Source organism: Gracilinanus agilis, chromosome 1 (assembly GCF_016433145.1).
Source record: "Gracilinanus agilis isolate LMUSP501 chromosome 1, AgileGrace, whole genome shotgun sequence".
Taxonomy (NCBI): Eukaryota; Metazoa; Chordata; class Mammalia; order Didelphimorphia; family Didelphidae; genus Gracilinanus; species Gracilinanus agilis.
The window spans coordinates 598457486-598477615 of NC_058130.1; the positions used below are offsets into that span (position 1 = coordinate 598457486).

General features: G+C 36.8%; 1 protein-coding gene across 1 annotated transcript in view; it reads left to right on the forward strand.

Moving 5' to 3' along the window:
* The window catches only part of KIF13A (kinesin family member 13A), a 226016-nt gene that overhangs the window by 123978 nt on the left and 81908 nt on the right, over positions 1-20130 (forward strand). The window contains exons 7-10 of the mRNA XM_044667532.1: positions 3833-3920; positions 7065-7199; positions 8049-8161; positions 19697-19808. Coding sequence (XP_044523467.1) covers positions 3833-3920; positions 7065-7199; positions 8049-8161; positions 19697-19808 — 448 coding nt within the window. The remainder of the gene's footprint in view (positions 1-3832; positions 3921-7064; positions 7200-8048; positions 8162-19696; positions 19809-20130) is intronic.

The following is a 20130-nucleotide window of genomic DNA, read 5'->3' on the forward strand; positions in this document are numbered from 1 at the left end:
TTTCTACCTTTTCTTTTCTCTGTGTCTCTCTCATGCTGGGGGCAGGTGTATGTGTGGGAACTCTCTTGGGGGGACTCCCTTCCTAGCTTCAATTTTTGAAACCTCCTTCCTTTTCAAGGTCTACTTCAGTTGCCTATCTCCTTCATTAAGCCTTTCTTGATTTCCACTAAATAGGCAGTGATTCCTTCTTCCTCACAATTCTTATTCCATTTTATTTGAACTCTCTAAAGCAATTAGGGTATTCCATCTTGTAAGAAAGCTATTTGTGTATATGTCTTTTTCTTTTTTAAACCCTTAACTTCTGTGTATTGACTTATAGGTGGAAGAGTGGTAAGGGTAGGCAATGGGGGTCAAGTGACTTGCCCAGGGTCACACAGCTGGGAAGTGTCTGAGGCTGGATTTGAACGTAGGACCTCCCGTCTCTAGGCCTGGCTCTCAATCCACTGAGCTACCCAGCTGCCCCTGTGTATATGTCTTAATTCCTCTACTATAGTGTAAACTGCTTAAGGATGAAAATTGCATCATCTTTCATCTTTGCATCTCTGCGTGTGGTAAAATGCCTTTCACATATAAAGTACGGAGTTTTTTTCATCTAATTCACTGAGATAGCATAACTGCTCCAAACTCATAAATGTCCAGTAGGTTTACTTTAAATTGTCTCCATGCCACTTGTTGACAATTTTAATGCTCTATAGCAACTGCTTTTCTTTCTGATTGACTAATTTAAAAACTCTTTTCTTAGAAAGTCATCTGAAGACTTTGCATTAAAATAGAAAGTAGTTCTGCTGTCAAGGTGATCAGTGGAGAAATTGAACATGCATAATATAGGCAGTTAGTTTTCTTAATATATTTTGAAGAAGTTCTTTTTATGTTGGAAAAAGGCCATATTTCTTTACTACCATTTACTTCTAATAATGAAGTTTGCATTCTACTAGACAAAAAAAACAAAAGCTCTTGGAAGATATTGATGATATATCCCAATCATGGATAACAGTGAAATTGGTTAGCCACTGGAAAAGTTTAGTTTTACTTTTATAAATTCTGTGGGATTGACATGAAAAGGATTACATGTCACATAAGCCTAGATTGAAAATTGGATATGGTTGCTATAAAGCATTCTCTACAAGATGAGTGTAACTCTTCCTCTTTTTGAAAATATGATGAATGACATAGCATCTCATTGAAACCTAAAATTATTTAATTTTCAAGATATTCTCACATACTCAGAAACAGGTCATAGACTTGAAGGGTGATAAATAGCAGATGGTATGAAAAAGAGAAGACAATATAGATAATGGGATTTAGCCCCTTCCTTTAGGTCTTAACTCTCTATTGACTTGCTATTGAAAAGGCCAATAAGTCAGCCTTGAAGTCTCAAAATTTACCAGATCAGTCCTCATTGGAGTTAATTTTGTATATGGATGTATGCTATCTTTCTGTATTCCACCAACATCCTGCTGCATCATATGCCTGTTCAACCCATGTGAATTCAGCTGGATCTACTGACTCAGAGTAATGACTGCCCTGGCCAGTGGCCTATGAAGACTGAGATTGGTTTTAACCCCTTGTTCAGCTCTTTATCTTCTCCAACATGGCGATTGGGTTTTAAGAAAGGAATTTCCCCTTTAATTAGATTCTCCTCCAATAATAAAGTAATGCCATTTTTTTTAATGGTAAAGGCACTAAAGAAGACTGAATAGACCTTAAACTTACATTTGGGTGATAGGGATTATTAGCATGTGTCCTCTCAGGCATTACTTGCTGCTTAGAGCAACCCCCAAAGAAGGTCAGGCTTCTAATGAAAAAGAATTCAAAGCCAATAAAATAAAAGTATTTTCAAGGATAATTTTTATTGTACATAACTTCACCTTTCATGCTTTCTTTAGAACCTCATTCTTTTGTTAGGTTCTACTCCATTATATCTAATTCCTCAGCACACCATCAGTTAGGTGAATAAGGCTTTCTCTAATTTCATCAGCATAAGTGCTTCTTCAGTGATACTCAAGAACATTCTTCATTGGTTTAATGTTTGCAGTCATGAAAAAAAATTACCTGATAACCAACCCTATTCCTGATTATGAACCTCTTTGGATTTAGCTATGTTGTTCTTCAGATGATAAGTATACATTCTGTTTATTGTCAAGACTGCACACAGACCTTTCCCAGCTTAACAGGACCTGCCAGAACTCATGTTCCCTTGCATTCCCTTCAAGGCCTTAGGGTTATCTCCTCATCGTGATGAGACATCAAAGGAAGACTTTATAAAGAATGTATTATTTTATCCTATAATGTTATTGCCTACATACAGTATGTAAACCAATATATAGAATTAAGCCAATATAGACTCATAAGAAATAAATTTATCATGATAGCATTTTTGCCTCCCAAACCTGATGGAAAATAAGCTGAAAAAGTTAAGAATTCTAAGGCATCCAAGTTGAGTGGCATGATAGCGGTAGTACGTTTTTAGCAGGGTGCCTTGCACAAATTCAGTAGATAATTGTTATTTTTATCTGTGACCAAAAACCTAGTGATAAAAATTCATGTGTTCAATCTTCTCAGCATGTGAAATAAAGGGATTGGAGAAGGCAGTTGCCAGTGCTACCAACACTGGTGAGAAAATCTGAAACCTACAAGTTCTCCACAAATAGGTTGTAACTCTCTAGTTTTTTGTTTTTTTTTTTGAATACACAATAAAGAAATCTTTTAGTGAGAAACCTTCAGTGGGCCAGCACATCTATGCCGATGAATTCTAGCCAGTTATGTCTTTACCTCACTTTCATTGCCAGTCTATGGGGATAATGAACTGTGAGAATTACTTTAATGTGGACATACTGTTGAGTAGTGGAGAGATCATTGGGCATGAAGTCAGAAGACCTCACTTCAAGTCCTGTTTCTGTTATTCAGTAGTCCCTTCACTTCTCTGAATCTGTTTTTTCATCCATAAAATGAAGGGATGTGCTTCCAAGGTCCAGCTTTGGAATTCTCAGGTTCTTCTTGATCAAATTGTTCTTTTAAGCAACTATTGCCACTGAGCACCTTCTGAAGCTGATTGGATTCTTGTTTTTCTTTCTGTTTTCTTGGTCCATATGGAGTATTTTGAATTGTTTAGAGTTCTTCCACAAAGCAAATTAGTTTGTCAAGTATTTAAGCAACATTGCTTTTTTACTTTGATAAGAGAAATGTATTTTTAAACCAAAAATATAAGTGAAGATTTTAAAATATTCTTAATTTGTAATGTTATTTTAGTAAGCCAAAAGAAGGTAATTTTTAAATTATGCCACTTGCTTTTTGTAATTAACTCTTTTTTTTGGTACTAACTTTTTAATTCAAGTATCCCTTTCACATTGTAGGCATTAGAGATTTGGTGTCCCTGTAACCTTGAAATTCTTCATTAAAATTTTTTATCCCTCCCTTTGGACCAGAGAAGTCTGAATTTTTTCTTTTTCTTTTATGGGATGTTTGCAATAAAAGAAATTATATGTATTTATGGTATTAAAATATAAAATATATTGATTTATATAATACTATTCATATATTTTCTGCATTTTTGAGTTTCTAAACTTTTTCTGGCCTTTGTATGTCATCTGTGACTTCCACAACTCCCCTCCCCTAAATTCCTATTTAAATTCTTATTCCAACTCATGGTATATTGAAACCATGATGAGGAAAGTCAAGATGTGGAAGGAATATCTGTTATTAACTTTTGTAATCTTTTGTAATTACCACTGTGATTTGAAGAAACTTTTAAGAAAGAAGCAGCAGCAAAGTTTGCATGTGTGAAATAATAGCTATACATATATATATTTTTTTTTATTTTTTTGTCCTGAAGGAGCAGGCAATCCCTTAAAGTCCGAGAGCATAAAGTCTTGGGGCCCTATGTAGATGGCCTATCTCAACTGGCTGTTACTAGCTTTGAGGTAAGTGTAAGCATTTTTCAAGAAACTACTGTTGCTGGCAAAGAGGGGCAAAAAGATCAGAGACAGATATTGGCTATTGGTGCTACTGCTGATGATGTACAGAATATTGACTCCAGTTCAGTACACACTCGTTTTGCAAACACACACTCAATTACCTACCAATTTACATATACAAATATCATGATAAGGTGTAAATTCCAATATTTTGTGGTTGCTAAACACAAGTGATAACACTTATCACACTATCAGACTGTTTTCCCTAAATTTATTAGTGACTTCCTACTAGACAAATCTAGTAGTCTTTTCTCAAAATTCATTCTCCTTGGTTTCTCAACTGTATTTGACACTGTAAATAATCCATTCTCTCCTTCTTGAAATTTTCTCTGACATTGGCTTTTCTCACATCATACAATCCTGGTCTTTCTTTATCTGTAACCACTTCTTTTTTATCTTTCCTTCACTACTTTCTTTCCCTCATCTCACCTTTCATTTTTAATGTTCCCAGAGGTCTAATATTTGATGCTTTGTTCTTGTCCTTCTATAGTCATCTTAGGATTCATCCTATATCTCTAGTTAATTTGATATTCATTTAATATCTCTAGAATGATGACTTCCAAATTTGTATTTCCAACTCAGGACTTATGCTCTAGTCTTTTATTTCCAGATACCTGCAGGATGTAAATACTTAAATATCTCATCATTACCTTGAAATCAGTGTAACTAAAACTTATCATTCCCTACTCCACCTCCCCACATCCCCCACACCCCCAGAAAAAAACATACACAGGCACAACCAAATACTTGAGTTTCCTTTCCAGTACCATTTTTGTTAGTGACATTACCGTTGTCCTGGTTCTTAAGACATCAACACTCCTTCCCTTTCTTCCTTCTCAGCATTATTTGTATCATGTCAGTTCTTTCAAAGCATGGCCATCCTTTCTGCTTGAAATGTCACAGTAAACTTCTGATTGTTTTCTGCTTCTGACCTTTTTCTGCTTCTAGTTTGGTAAACCCTACTCTCACATTAGTCTCTTAAAGCACTACATTTATCATATCAGTCTCAGAGCTCACAATGGCAGCATAGTATAGTGGTAAGAACTTTAGACTGAGAGTTGAGGGAGACCTGAGTTCAAATCTTGCCTCTAGCACTTACTAGATGTATAATCATGGGCAAATCATTTAACTTCTCTGAACTTAGGGTTTCTAAACTATGAAATAGGGATTATAATATAATAGAGCCTATGGCCATTTTCTGCCCTGTTGCTGCTACTATTCCACTTTCCACACTGGACTACAGGCAGTTTCTAGGAGAGCTAAACCACTCACATTTATATTCCCAGCGATCCTAATCCTAATCTTCCCCAAGTCCATTTTCACCTTAGTTCTACATAAGTGGTAAAGGTCGGAAATTAGATCACAAAATGCTGTTTTTCCACCAGAAACATTAAAAAACTTTCTAACAAGATTGTTGTTTATGAGATGATTATCTATTGGGAGGATTACAAGAAAAACATTAATAACCAAGCTAAATCATTAAGAAATCAGTTGTTGTTTTTTTGCTTGTTTCTTAGCATATAAATCCAGTAGAAATCAGTTTTGCTTTGTTCGGTTTTTTTGGTCAGGGATTTAAAACTTCTGACACATTGTCTTTTAATTTTTATAAATAAAAATGGATAGACGTACCAAAAATAAGTTCTAAAAATATAATTTATTTAAGAGAAAGCTCAGTCACCATGAGATTTATTTTGAAATTTCATTTATTCAATAAAGGACCATGTACATGACCACTATCTGTAAGGTATTATCCTCCTTGCTGAAGTATATAATTTTCTTACTCTGGAAATTTTTCAGAAGCCCATAATATTAAAAAATACCTTTACATTTGTTCCTCTATAGGAAAGAAAAGTGTTATGTCCTTTTTAATATATGATTTCTTCCATAACACTTCTATAAAATAAAGCCTTTGACCTTTAAAATTTCATTTACTATATTAATAGACTTGCATTTTTAAAGTATAGGTGTTCATTATTTGATAAGGAAAAATGTATCCCTTAAAAACCAGAAGTTAATAGAATGTCTAGTTCTAATCTAATTTTAAATGAAATAGTTCTTACTATTTAAAAAAACCTTAAAACAAATTTTCTTTTTTAAACATATAGTCTATCCCTCACATACCTGTTTTGGAAGTGGATTTTCACTTCACTATTCTTAAAGTAGCACACCCCTGTATTCTGCTTTTTTCAACTTTGACAGTTCTTGAGAGACTAAAATTTACCTCATGATACTCAGAGATTGTTAGAACTGGAAGAAAACAGAAATTATGTAATACAACTTCCCCAAAATTATTTAGATGCTATCTAGCCTGGAATAAACTTGAACCTGAGGCTCCTTGCTCTAAGTCCAATGGTGGCTCTCTTACCATGTTGCTTCCTAAATTCATCTCTTATCAGTGAATTAATTTTGCAAATTCTCATGATGTTTTTTTCTGCTAACTCTCCAGAAGAGACCATTTGAAAAAACGGATGGCTCTTCTCTCATTTTCATCTGTGTTTTGATACAGCTCAGCACAGTTTCAAAGAACACATTAGCTGAAGCAGCAACGCAGTGATAAAGCTTGACTGTAATCACCTTTGGTAGTGAAACATTGTCTCAGAGTGAGGTAATCACTTCAGCCAATTAAATGATTATTGCACTAGGTTAGTGCTGCCCAGTCTGAAAGCAGAGTCCATTCATCACCTTCTGTAATTAATCTTCTTAAATGAATGCGTTGGGCTGATATAAAGGCACTAAAACTGAACATGTTCCAAAGTGGCTCTAAATAGAAAAGGAGTCCCAGGGCTTAGAAGATGGGCTAAAGGAATTCATTGTTAATTGTTTCCTGTAATCTATTCAGAGAAATTAGAAAAGCAGATGCATGTAATTGATAAGAAAAGGTATATTCTTAACATTAAAATGTTGAAAAAATTTTGCACAGGGAAGAGAACTAAACAAGATGGGGTGAAAGTTTGAACCATATTTTCACTAGAGGTGAGTGAAGGGAGTACATCTAGAAAGGAAATACTGGTATGAAAGGGAGAATATTGGTGTGTGGGCCTTGAAGTATTCTCTGTTCTTTAGGACCTTTTCTTTGTGTTTCTGCCCTAGGATATTGAGTCATTGATGTCTGAGGGAAACAAATCTCGAACAGTGGCAGCAACTAACATGAATGAGGAAAGCAGTCGCTCTCATGCTGTCTTCAACATTATAGTCACCCAGACATTGTATGACTTGCAATCTGGTGTAAGTGGGAGTCATTAAGCTTCAGAGACAATGGGATGTTGCACGAGTGAAATAACTCAAAGCATGGTCAGAGCAAGGGATTATATTGCATGTCTGCCTCTGACTTGATAAATGACTTTATCACATCAGTTGACCTCACATTGCCTTTAGTTAACCCAGGGTTCTAAAATAAAGACTAGCGAAGGGTCTGAATTTAGACTGTCACTCCCCTGGAATGCAGGGCAATAAGGTTATACAAGTAGAATATGAAACAGAATGGAATTCCTTTCTGCAATGTCACCTAGATCCTCGCCTTTTAAAAAATTAAGGGAATTGATGGAGAAAGTACAAAATGTAATTCTTCCAAAGAAAAAGCATATTTAACTTACTCTGTAAGAGGCCTTATAATATAAAACAAGGAACATCCAACTGGGAGTAACCCTAAAGTTTCCAAGTAAAGATTTGCTTTTTTACTTCGTGATAGGACATAAAAGTAACATTTCCTGACAGGCTTCTCAGTCTCTCCCCTCCCCCCCCCCACAATTTGAAGTGTTGTGAGGGCAGGAGTTTTTATTACATTTACAAACCCTCAGATTTTCTTGTGAGTACTCTGGAAAATTAAGGACATGATGAAATGATGTTTTTCTGGTCCAGTCTAAATTCTGATTATGTTGTTAATTCCTTCCCCAAATACCCAACATGCAGATTTTAAAGACTTAGGGAATTTTTTTTTCCCTTTTGATAAGAGGCAAGGGCACAGGGTTTTGTTTTGTTTTTAACTGATACAGACATAGGTGCTACCAGGCTGTTGTTCTCTGTGTGTCTTTTTGCATTAACATTTATTGCCTGCTTCCTCTTTCTACCCACTAGAATTCTGGAGAGAAAGTCAGTAAGGTCAGCCTGGTAGACTTGGCTGGAAGTGAAAGAGTGTCTAAAACAGGAGCCGCTGGGGAGCGTCTGAAAGAAGGCAGCAACATAAACAAGTAAGAGAGCTATTGCAAGAACACCTTTCATGAGTCCAGACTCCCAGCTGAGTAGGGTGTTCTGCTGCCAGTATGCCTTGGGGCCTTTCTTGTCAAGGGTTGGATGGTTCTGATGTGCTACTTATCCCAAAGACTACATAACCTTGGCTAACAGCTAGATTGGTGAAAACAAAATAGTGCATATACCTTGGGGGATACATGAAGGCTTCCCTGGGGCTGGGGATGGTAGCTAAGGGGAGGAGGGAAGAAGGGAAATGTGTGGTAACCATAATTGTTCAGAATATATTTACATGTGCATTACTTTACAGAATGGAGGTATGCCTAAGAAGTTGCATGTAAAACTGAATTGTGTTTTAAACGCAGTAGAGGAGCTTACTCTTAAAAAACAATAATAAAACCACCAGTTAACAAGATTTATTGGGCAGTGAGCTAGCACAATGGACAGAGGCCTGAAGTTGGAAGAATGTGGGTTCAGATCTGACCTTAGACACTTTCTAGCTGTGTGACCCTGGGCAAATCACTTAACCCAGATTGCCTAGCCTTTACTTCTCCTCTATCTTAGAACTGGTACCATCCAGAGAAAGAACTGTTGGAATTGAATGGTTGTGAATCAAAGCATACTATCTTTCACATCAATATATTTATGGTTTTCTTGGTTATGTATGAGTGTGCTCTTACAACAATGACCAATATGGAAGTGTGTTTTGCATGATAATAAAAATAAAATTAAAAAAAGAACTCATACTAAGACATAAATTAAGGGTTTAAAAACAAAAACAAGAAGTTAGTAAGTGCCTACTGTATACGAAGCATTGAGTTGGGTGTTAGGAATACAAAGACAAAAAATGAAACAGGCAAACTAAAACTGAATATTTTTACACATTGAGACATCAAGGCATGGAATTTGCCTGTATTTGCATATATACAATTTTCTAGAAAGTTATCTGCTATTTGCTCCCTCTGTGATCTTTGGGCAAACTGTTTAATCTTTCTAGGGCACAGAGAGTCAGGAATTTGCTTGTAAATGATATATTTGTAGAAGTTTATCAGACCTCAAAAAGCTCCAAATTCCTTCCTAATATGACTGCAGTACCAATGCTACAAGATGAGATGGGCCTGTATTTAAAGATGATGTTGGGCACATTGTGATTTTAATTAGCAGTGATTTATAAACAAGTGAGATATTCCCTCACTGACAGGTCTGCCTGGCCTTGCTTGGAGGAAAAAGACAGCTTCTCTGAGGGAGTTCATCTAACAGGCAGTTTGTCTTCTCTCATAACAAAGGTTTTTTTTTTCCCCTTTTCATGACAAGACATTTAAAAACTCCAGTTGTCAGAACAACATCATTCTATTATGAACAGAAAAGTAGAAAGGCAGAAGGTGAGGGGGAATTAAAGGAGACAAGATTGCTGCCTTTCTCTAGGGTTTGGCTGATTTGTTACTGGTTTTTGCCTCCAGGTTCAGTCCTTCTGTAAAACACTGAAATTGTGTGACCTTTCCAGTCTTGGCTCCTACTACTCCCCTCCATTCCATGTACTTTCTGTATCAGCCAAACATGTCTACTTGTGGTCCCCTAGACATTCCCAGTTCCCTGTCTCTACCATTCATGTTGTTTCCTCTACCTTGAATGTTCTTCTCTTGGTCCCTTTGCAATCTCCTGAATTACTACCCAGTTTCTAAAGTCTAACTCAGATGCCACTTACCCCTACAAACTTTGGTGAATCCCACACTCCCAAATGTTAAATACCTTTTCTCCTTTGCACCTCACAAAGTACTTTGTTTGCCCCTTTATGCATTTAATTTCTATTCTTTTATGTTCTAGTAACATATCCTGGCTATAAATGCCATGAGTTAGCCAGAGGGTCCAGTGGATAGAGTGCTGGACTTGGAGTCTGGAAGAGTTGCATTCAGATCCTGCCTTATATTTAGCTATGTGACACTGGGCAAGTCATTTAACTTTTGACCACTTCGGTGTCCTCAGCTTTAAAATGTGGATAATAATAGCACCTACCTCCCAGAGTTACTGTGAAGATCAAATGAGATATTTATAAAGCATCTGACATGTAGTAGGCATTTAATAAATGCTTTTTTCCTTCCTCCCTTCTTCCCTCCATCCCACTCTTCCTTTTTTTCTTCCTTCCATTCTTCCCTCCCTCCCTCCCTCTGTCCCTTCCTTTCTTACTTATTTCCTTCTTTTTCCTCTTTCCTTCCAAACAAAGACATGGCTATACAGATTTTTTTTCTTTCTCATCACCTACCAAAGTGCTTTGTATCTAACATTTATATGTTATTTTTGCATCAGCCTGATCCTAATAAGAAACATATACATATGCCAGGTATGTACATATTGTCCTCATTTCACAGGTGAGGAAATTGAGGCTGAGAGAGGTTAATAATTAACTTGTTCAAATTCACATGGCTTGAAAGAATTTAGGGAGTCAAACTCAGTCTTCTGGGTCCTAGTTCAGTGGTCTTTCCCTTATTTTACCTCCCTAATATTTCTTTCTTTGAGAACAAGAAATACCACAAAATCAGTCAGCCAGTATTTATTGCAGGCCAACTATCATTTTCACACTGTTTCTTCTCATAATATTATATATCACAGAAGCTAATTAGTTAAATCTAGCATTTGTTAAGTGCCCACTCTATGGCAGGCCCAGTGTTGGCAGTATGAAGAAAGACCAAAAAAACAAACCTCTTTCAAGGAGCTCATAGTTAAAAGGAAAAGGTGGGAGGGAGGAAGGAAAAAATGAAGGTAAATTAAGTGTCTGCTATGTCCCAGGTAGTATGCTAAGCACTTTACAAATATTTCATTTGCCAACAATGGGGTGGAGTAGGTGCAATTATGCCTGTGATTTTTTTTTACAGTTAAAGAAACTGAAGCAGATAAAGTTTAAGTGATTTGTCTAGTGCCACAGAGCCCAGAAATGTCTGGGACTAGATTTGAACTCAGGTCTTCTTGACTACAAACTGTAACTGAATCCACTGCTCCACTTAGCTGCCTCTGGGGATGGCAAAATGCAACCAGCTAGGTAAAAACTGGCTTGTAGAGGATAAATTTAAGATAAGATTAGAAGGAAGGCAATTAGCATCAAAGGGAGGTTGAGGGAGGCTTCTTGTGGAAGTTGAAATTTAAATTAGACCCTGATGGAATCCAGCAAAACCTGGAGGTAGAAATGAATATGGAGAGAATCCCAGCTATTGTGGACAGCCAATGAAAATGCCTGGAATTGGGAGGTGGAAATGTAAAGAACAGCAGGGAGGCTAATATCATTGGATTGCAGAGTTCATGGAAGAGAAAAAGGTGTAAGAGGACCAGAAAGGTAAGAAGAGGTCAGATTTCGAAGGACTTTTAAAGCCAAACACGGGATCTTATATTTGATGCTGGATGTCAGAGGGGACCTGTGGAGTTTATTGTGAGGTGTTACTTGGTCAGACCTGTACTGGAGAAAGATCACTTTAACAGCCAGATGGAAGATGGACTGTAGTGGAGAAAGAATTGAGTCAGGGAAACCAGCCAGAAGGCTATTTTTATAGTTTAAATATGGAAGGGATGAGGGCCTACACTAGGGTGGTGTCAGAGGGAGTAAGGAATTTATTTGAGAGGTAAAACCAGTACATCTTGGCCCCAGATTAGATAGGATGGGGCTGCAGCAGAGCGGGGGAGAGAGAGAGGGAAGTCAAGAATGACAGCTAGCATCTGAGCCTGGGTAATTGGGAGCATGATGGTGCCCTCAACATTAAGTGGGATTTCTAAAAGAGAGCAAAGTTGGGGAAAAGATAATAGTTCAGTTTTGGACATGTTGAATTTAGGATATTTACAGGATATCCATTTCTGATATGTTCAAGAGCCATTTGGAAATGTGAGACTGAAAGTCAGGAAAGAGGTTAGTGCTCTGAAGAATAGTTCACATTTATAAAGTACTTTACAATTTACAAAGCCCTTTATATTTATTTGGTCCTCACAATTACTCTTTTGAGCAGAGAAGATGAAAATGGAGTTCACAGTGGTTAAGTGACTTGCTCAGTATCATCAAGCAGATTGTGTTGTTGTCAGGATTGGAACCTAGGTATTTTGTTTCTATCTTCATTGTGATTTCCACGTTGATACAATAGCTTCCCAGAGTAGTTATTTAATACCAGCAACATGGTGTTAGAAAGTCCAAGAAATGGCAAGGAAGGTTTGTTAATTACATCATCTCAGTTTGCTAGTTATGAAAATTGTCACTTAGTTCCATAATAGTTTTTAATAAAAAGATGGATCATTCGAATATTAAAACTTATACCTGAAAACCCCATTATGTTTTCTAAATCCTATAATTACATGCATATAGAGTATATATGGAAATATACATATATGTAGAAAGAAATCTTCAGCAGACTTCCTAAATTTTCTAATTCCTGTTTTTTTCATAAGATAATACTCTGAGTAAGATCTTCCAGTGACTTGACAGAGATGTTAAGGTTTTTTTTTAATGGATTATGGACCTTTAAAGTATTCTAAAGATTTTACATATATATATATATATATATATCATTGTAGAATGGCTTCTGTGCTGAATTGACAGCCTCTCTCTAACTCAGAAAGGTAATAAATTTAAATCATTCTGCTGCTCCACTCCGTTGCTGAGGTTGAAAAAGGAAACCTGTATTCTGCTTCCCTGAACCTGGCAAAGGACTGAATGCATTACAGGCTTCTGTGAACATTCTATTTAGAGTCTGTAGCATTCTAATGCCTCCAGGAGTATAGTTGGAGGCCGCTTGTGTTATTCTTTCCAGAAATACCAGGGCCAAGAATAAAAGTTGGCCTATAGCTGATAACATAGTAAGGTCGCTTCCTAAATGTGTAGGGTCTTTCTATCTCCTGGTATCTGAGGATACAGTTCGTGTGCCCAACTTTGCCCTCCTTTCTCTTCCTCTTTCCCTCCTGTGGCTCTAATTTATTTCCTCTCAGAAGCCTCACTTAAGTGGGTGTTGCTCGAGTAACCCAACACTGATTGGTGTCTGGAAAGGATGAACAAGAAGCTTTTCTTTCTATTGTTTATGTGCAGCCCTGTAAGCCCTCGCCACAACTAGTACAATTAAAAAGATTCAAATGTTTGGAAACCAAATCTGGGAAAACATCCCTACATTTGTCACTTCAGGTTAAAGAGTGGTGAGCAGAGCCTGGTCTTTGGGAAGTCAAACAGCTTTTTCTTTCAATTGGAGGGTGAGAAGAAGATTGGATTTTTACATTTTATCTCCAAACCATAGTGCCTGGGAAAATATAAATAAGGAATTTCTCCTTTTAAAATATCAAAGGTATATTTGAAAGGAGATTATTTAGGTTAGTCAGTCAACCGTAAGCAGGTATTTATTAAGCTTACTATAGGTTTAATATGACTTGGACACTGTAATATGTGCTTAGAATATTTTTTTAAAAATTCAAAAACAACCCTTGTTCTCAAGGAGCTCATGTTCTAATAGGTGAGAAGACATTTAAATTACTAGTACATACAAGATATATACAGAGGAATGACAAAACAAATTGTGATGCACATATGTAATGGGATATTACTGTGCTGTCAGAAATGATAAGTGGGATAAATTCATTGCAGCTTGGAAATATCTATATGAACTAATGTGGAAAAGTAGAGCCAGGAAAATAATATGCACAAAAACTATGATTCAAATGGAAAGAACAACTACATACTAAAAATCAGAAGTAGCAAAATTTTAGAGATCAAAGCAAGATTTGAATGAAGAGATAGAAGAGGATGCTCCCAACCCATCCCTTTGTGGAGCTAGGAAGTTCATAAAAGTTATTTTTAGACTTTTCAATGTATCGATCAGTTATACTGATTTTTTTTCCTATCAAAAAATATTAATTTGTCATATAGGATGGCTTTCTGGGAGAAAAAGAGGACAGATACTGGGAAATAACTATGATAATGTAAGAAACAGAAAATATAATTTAAAAAGATTGGAAGATAAGGATCTGGAAAGGCTTCTTGCCAATGGTTGACTTTGAATGAAGTCTTGAAGAAAGCTAGGGAATCCATAACAGAGAGTTGAAGACAGAGAGTATTCCAGGCATGAGTGACAGTCAATGTAAAGGCACCAAAATAGTGGTTAGGAGTGTCATCAGAAAGTTCTTTCAGTAGTCCAGGTGTAAGGTGATGAGAGTCCACACCAGGATGGTGTCTATATAAGTGAACAGAAGAAGATTCATATAAAAGCTGTTTTTTCTTTATTTTCCAACTAGTTGCACTCTCTTGGATTTCTTTATCATAACCCAGGAACTTCTTTTTCTTGCAAGATCGCATCAGACCTGGTCCTCATGTCTCAGCAGTACCCTGTTTTGTTTGAAGGATAAAGTGGAGAGCCCTTTCCCAAACCTTCATTTAAGGAGAGAGCCCATGTCAGCCCTCTTTTCATTTGCTACCAGATTATACTCCTTTGGACTTCTTCATCTTGCCCCTGAGTTTGCTTCATTGAACTTTATTGACTGTGGAAGTGTTTGTTGTCTTGTAAAATATTATGTCATTTTCCTAGATTCCTTCATTCATTTTTGCTATTTACCAATTCTGGAACCAGCTTTTTCAAATTATGGCTGCCGTTATTTACAAATATCATTTTCTGGCTCTTCCCATAATGTCCCAGTTAACCAATACTCTAGCCCTTTCTATAACTTCTCAGTTGGCCAGCAATTCCCTTCATTGTAGGGTTATTAGAACAGAATATGAAATTAAATTCCTTTGGAAGCCTTAATCCTTTTTTTAAAAACCCTCACCTTCCATCTTGATTTTAAGGCAGAAGAGCGGTAAGGGCTGGGCATTGGGGGTTGTGACTTGCCTAAGGTCACACAGCTAGAAAGTGTCTGAGGCTAGATCTGAACCCAGAACCTCCTGTCTCTAGGTCTGACTCTCAACCCACTGAGCCGCCTAGCTATCCCCCAGAAGCCTTAATCCTTAAGCCACTGAACCTGAATGAAATCTAGTAGACATAGAACATCTAGCTTGTCCTTGCTTACACTTTGACTACACATATTTTTCATCAGTTTAAGCCCAAATGGAAATAGGATAGGTGTGGGTTTTTTTTAAGTATCTATGCATTAACAAGTAAAAGGGTTTGGTTTCAATTAATGGCACTTCTCCATAACATAGCAAGTTACATAGCAAAGTACATAGACACTGAAGCCATGTAATTATCTTAGTTCAACCACACACACCCCTTGCCACTTGAAAAGCACTTTATACAATGGAATGATTACACTGTATCATCATTTTTCTTTTTTATTGTAAGAACACTAATTTAGTTTTTATTACATGGCTTAGCAATTATGCTTGGGCTCCAGAAACTCTCTTTTCCCTCCCCATGACAACAAATCAGAAATGAGTCAGTACTTGTTAAAGGACAGAGTAAAGGCACATATGCAGTAAGTCTGCAGAATTTTGGTTGTTACAGAATGGACTATTCTCCTTTTTGAAACTCACTGTTAATGTGGATGATGGTGGAGTGCAGTGGAATTAGTGTCCCAAACTTTTAGTTCCTGGAGCTAGGTTAGAATCTAGGCTCTGCTTTTTATTACCTATATGATTTTGGGCAAGTTTCCTGAACTTCTTATGGGCTTTAATTTCCTCATCTGTAAAATGAGGAGTTTGGTCTAGATTTGTGAACCAGTGTATATGGGATGTACAGGGAGGACTGGCTCCTCTGGTGTCAGAGTTTGCCAAGCCCTTTTCAGGGCAGCTTTTCCACCTTTGGTTTCTGTCTGTCACCTGCAGCTCCAAGAAGCTGTAGCAAGCACAACAACCCCGCTCAGGTGAAAGCATTTCATCTGATGGAGTAAAACCAGGCTGACGGTAGTAACTGATATGCCACAAATCCATCACTGAGTTAAGGGGTTCTACCTAAAAACACAGGAAGACTTCCCCGCAGCAGAACGGATGGACGAGAGCAATTTGTTCCAACATACACGAAGGCAGCTAAAACAGGTGTGCTATGGCACACTTAGAGCTTGGTCAGACATTCAAGCCAAGGTTATCCGTTGCATCACAAGCCATCACCAGTTGTCTTGATTTTTTTTTAAACCCTTACCTTCCCTCTTGGAGTCAATACTGTGTATTGGTTCCAAGGCAGAAGAGTGGTAAGGGCTAGGCAATGGAGGTTAAATGACTTGCCCAGGGTCACACAGCTGGGAAGAGTCTGAGGCCAGATTTGAACCTAGGACCTCCCATCTCTAGATTTGGCTCTCAATCCAATGAGCCACCCAGCTGTCCCTGGTTATCTTGATTTTTGTCTTGCCACTGGATTTCAATGACTCCGGAAGAGAGAGTAAGGCTGATAACTTTATGCAACTGTCTTACTTAAATCCAAATCATATGCAAGTCAAGATATCACATGTAATATCAAGATATTGGTCCTCTCCTCAGTGTAGCATGAATAATAGTGTTATCCAGTGTGAGTTACTGCTGCTTAGGCAAATATATAATCTCATTGATGGATATCGTACCTCATCCATACTTTCTCATCACTTTTGTCCCTGTCCTTCTCAAGAAGTCAACCCCTCTTGCTGGGGGCCTTCCTCTAGTTCTTTTAACATTATGTGGATGACCAGTCCACCTCCTGCTCCCATCAGATGGGCTTTTTTTTCTGATATTATACTTCACACTTCTCCTCTTGTGCAATTCATCTTTGTCAGTGTATTGCCCCCTCCAATATGATTTTGGTGACTCTCAGCTTTAATTCTAAGGAGACTGCAATAATCTATGACTTTTAGTCTTCTAATATCAGCACAAGAAATTATATAAAAGGAAGGGACTTCATTTTAGGAAAAAGCTTGGGTCTATCAAAGGCACCCCTCAATTTCCCAAAGGAAATCCAGCCTACTTGCCTCTTCTTGCTCAGTTTTGGGTCTAACTTATTATCCATTATCCATATGAAATATCATATATATATTACACATATATATGTAAATATATGCCAATTCTAGAGTTTTCCATCCAAATGTATGTCATGGTGTAGCATTCTTTATTTTTTTTAATAATTGATAGGCTGAACTCTATAAGTTCAGTATGAAAGTGAATGTGGCACAGAAAAAAACAACCAGCCAAGTTTGTGGTCAGGAGACCTCAGTTAGAATCCTAACCTGCTCCTTAGTCCTACTTTGACTTTAGACAAATAATCCAACTTCTCTGACCTCAGGTTCCTTATCTGCAAATGACAACATTAGTATAAATTTCCTCTAAGGTCACTTTCAACTCTACATCTTTTCCCCTGTAGTGATTATGAATCTCATTCAGGGTTCCCATACTTGATGCAGTCATCTGTATGTAGAAGCATCTAGAGAATCTCACCATCTATAAGGAACCAAATCCTTCTATAAGGGTTTTGCACTTGTCATCCTCCATAAGGGTTATTAACACCTCTGATGAACATGTGTCCTTATTTTATACATTACTTGATATTAATGATCAAAAGTTCAGCTAACAAAGTTATCTCTATTGTGTTCTGTCAAAGAATTTTATTTAGTTTTGACATGGGCATGGGAAATGCCTTATTAGAGAGGAGTCTTTAAAATTATGTTTTCTTCAATCAAATCAAAGACTTTAAAAAAAAGTATAAATAAGTAATAAGTTAAGGACTGAGGGAGTCTTGTGGGCTATATACCTTCAGGCCAGTCGCATTATTGATAGCTGGTCTCTGTCATCTCATTTGTATTTGGACTTGAAAAGATGTGTAGCAGTAAAAACAACTGTTTTTAGTTAAGTAGTTTTGCTTCAAAAGTAGATTTTTTTTTGTTTTCCCTAGAGCTTAGCAGAGTGCTCTTCACACAGCAGGGGCTTAATAAATGTTTATTAAATGAAGGAGCAAATTAGTGAAAATGTGCTGTATTCTGTATTCAAACAAATTGTTTCTTTAGTCATCTATTGATATCCATCTTGCTTCTATATTTCACATGCATTGCATATACTTTGGCTTTTATAATGATACCCTTTGGGAAAAGGATGGTTTCATTTGAGAATTAAATCTCTCTAAGAACAGTGTACCGTATCTGTATCTCAATGTAGTAACAGCTTTTAGTTATTGCAGTTCTGACTCATTCCTTGAATTAATCACGGTATCACTGTTTGAGTTTCCTTTAGGATGCTATATTTTTTGAGAAATGGGTTTTCCTTTCCTTCTGACTTTGATGCAAGAGTATTGCAAGTTAACATTCACTCTCAGCAATACAATGATCCAGGACAATTCTGAAGAACTTATGACAAAGAATGCTATCCACCAATAGATAAAGAACTGTTGGAGTTGGAATGCATGTCAAACATACTATTTTTCACTTTATTTATGTTTTCAATTGGGGGTGTTTCTGTTATATGAGTATTCTCTTACAACAGTGACCAATATAGAAGTGTATTTTGCATGATAATATATGACTACTATGGAAAAATGTTTTGCATGACTGCACATTGTAAAATCTATCATGTCAAATTGCTTACCATCTCTAAGAATGGGGAGGGAAGGGAGAAGAGGGAGGCAATTTGGATTTTATAATTTTGGGAAATATAAATTTGAAAAATTATTATTGCATGTAATTGGGAAAATAAAATATCTTTGAATTAATAAAGAGTATTTAAATTTCTGACTAGAGGTTTAGATAAGATAATTTCTCCTAGTCTTGAAATTCAGTTCTCTGGTTTGTTGACCTTAGTTATCGTCCTCTGGATATAGACTCTGTCTAGTCACCCTCTTAATTTCACCACCTTTTTTCTGACTATCCCCTGTTAAAAATGGTATTTACATGTAACTAACACATTTGGTATTGATTTGTTTATTTCCCCTAGAAAATACAAATTAACAGTTACATAATGATACAAGTAGACATCTTTCCCCTCACTCCTTTGTAGTCCAAACTATTATCCTTGGTAGGATTCTTTTCTATAGCATCTTAAGAGAATGAGTTTTTCACAAGAGCCACTTAGCACTCTCTTAGAAACAGAGATCTTAGTTATTCTTTTCCCTAAGTCAGGCTCCACAGTGGTTCTTGTATACTACCTGTAGCATAAATAGCCTCTACCTGTGTGGCTTGCTAAGTTTGTACAACTTTATTCATTCTTCTTTGAATGCAGTTGTCAACATATAATCAGAAATTCTTTGCACAGCCATAGGAGGTGTGGTTGAAGAAAGCTTCACAAGTTATATTTTTGTGCTGGAGGTATGAGGTCAGGGGCCAAAACGCTTTCGCTTCAACATAAGCAGCTTATGTTGAAACCTATTAACCAGGACCTACAGAGCATTCCATTACGTGACTTGTGCTACAGTTTTCTGATTTCTAAAGCTCATAGGATAGTCTTATGTTTGTCTAGCATGACCTTCTAGGAGCATTTGTCTAGTATGTAAATGGGATTGTTTTGTTCATTTTCCTGGTTTCTTAACAAGCTATTAACTCAATTGGTAGGCATAAGTTAAGTAATTTTGTTCTCATTTTTTTTTTTTTTGGCTTTGACCACCTTTACATAGAAGGGTTAATTTTATTTTTATTTTTGCTCACTCCAGGTCACTCACAACCTTGGGACTAGTTATATCATCCCTGGCTGATCAAGCAGCTGGAAAGGGTAAAAACAAATTTGTGCCTTACCGGGACTCAGTCCTCACTTGGCTTCTCAAGGTAATACTTGATTGTAAGTGTTCTTCCATTTCACATGTGCTAAGGAGATAGTATGGCATAGTAGCCAGATACACCTGTGTTCAAGTCTTGCTTCTGACATATACTGATTCATTTGGCTTTATGTAAATCTCTTGACCTCTCTTTCATTATCCCAGGTAAGTCTCTAAGATTATTATTCACAAAGCAGGCATTAGGTTACATTGATCAATAAAATTTCCTCCTGGAAGTTGTCTCTATCAATAAAATCATAGATTGGATAAAAAAAATGAGGATAGAATTTCTCCAGTGTTTGGTAAGGTCCCTAAGAGACCTATTTTCTCTG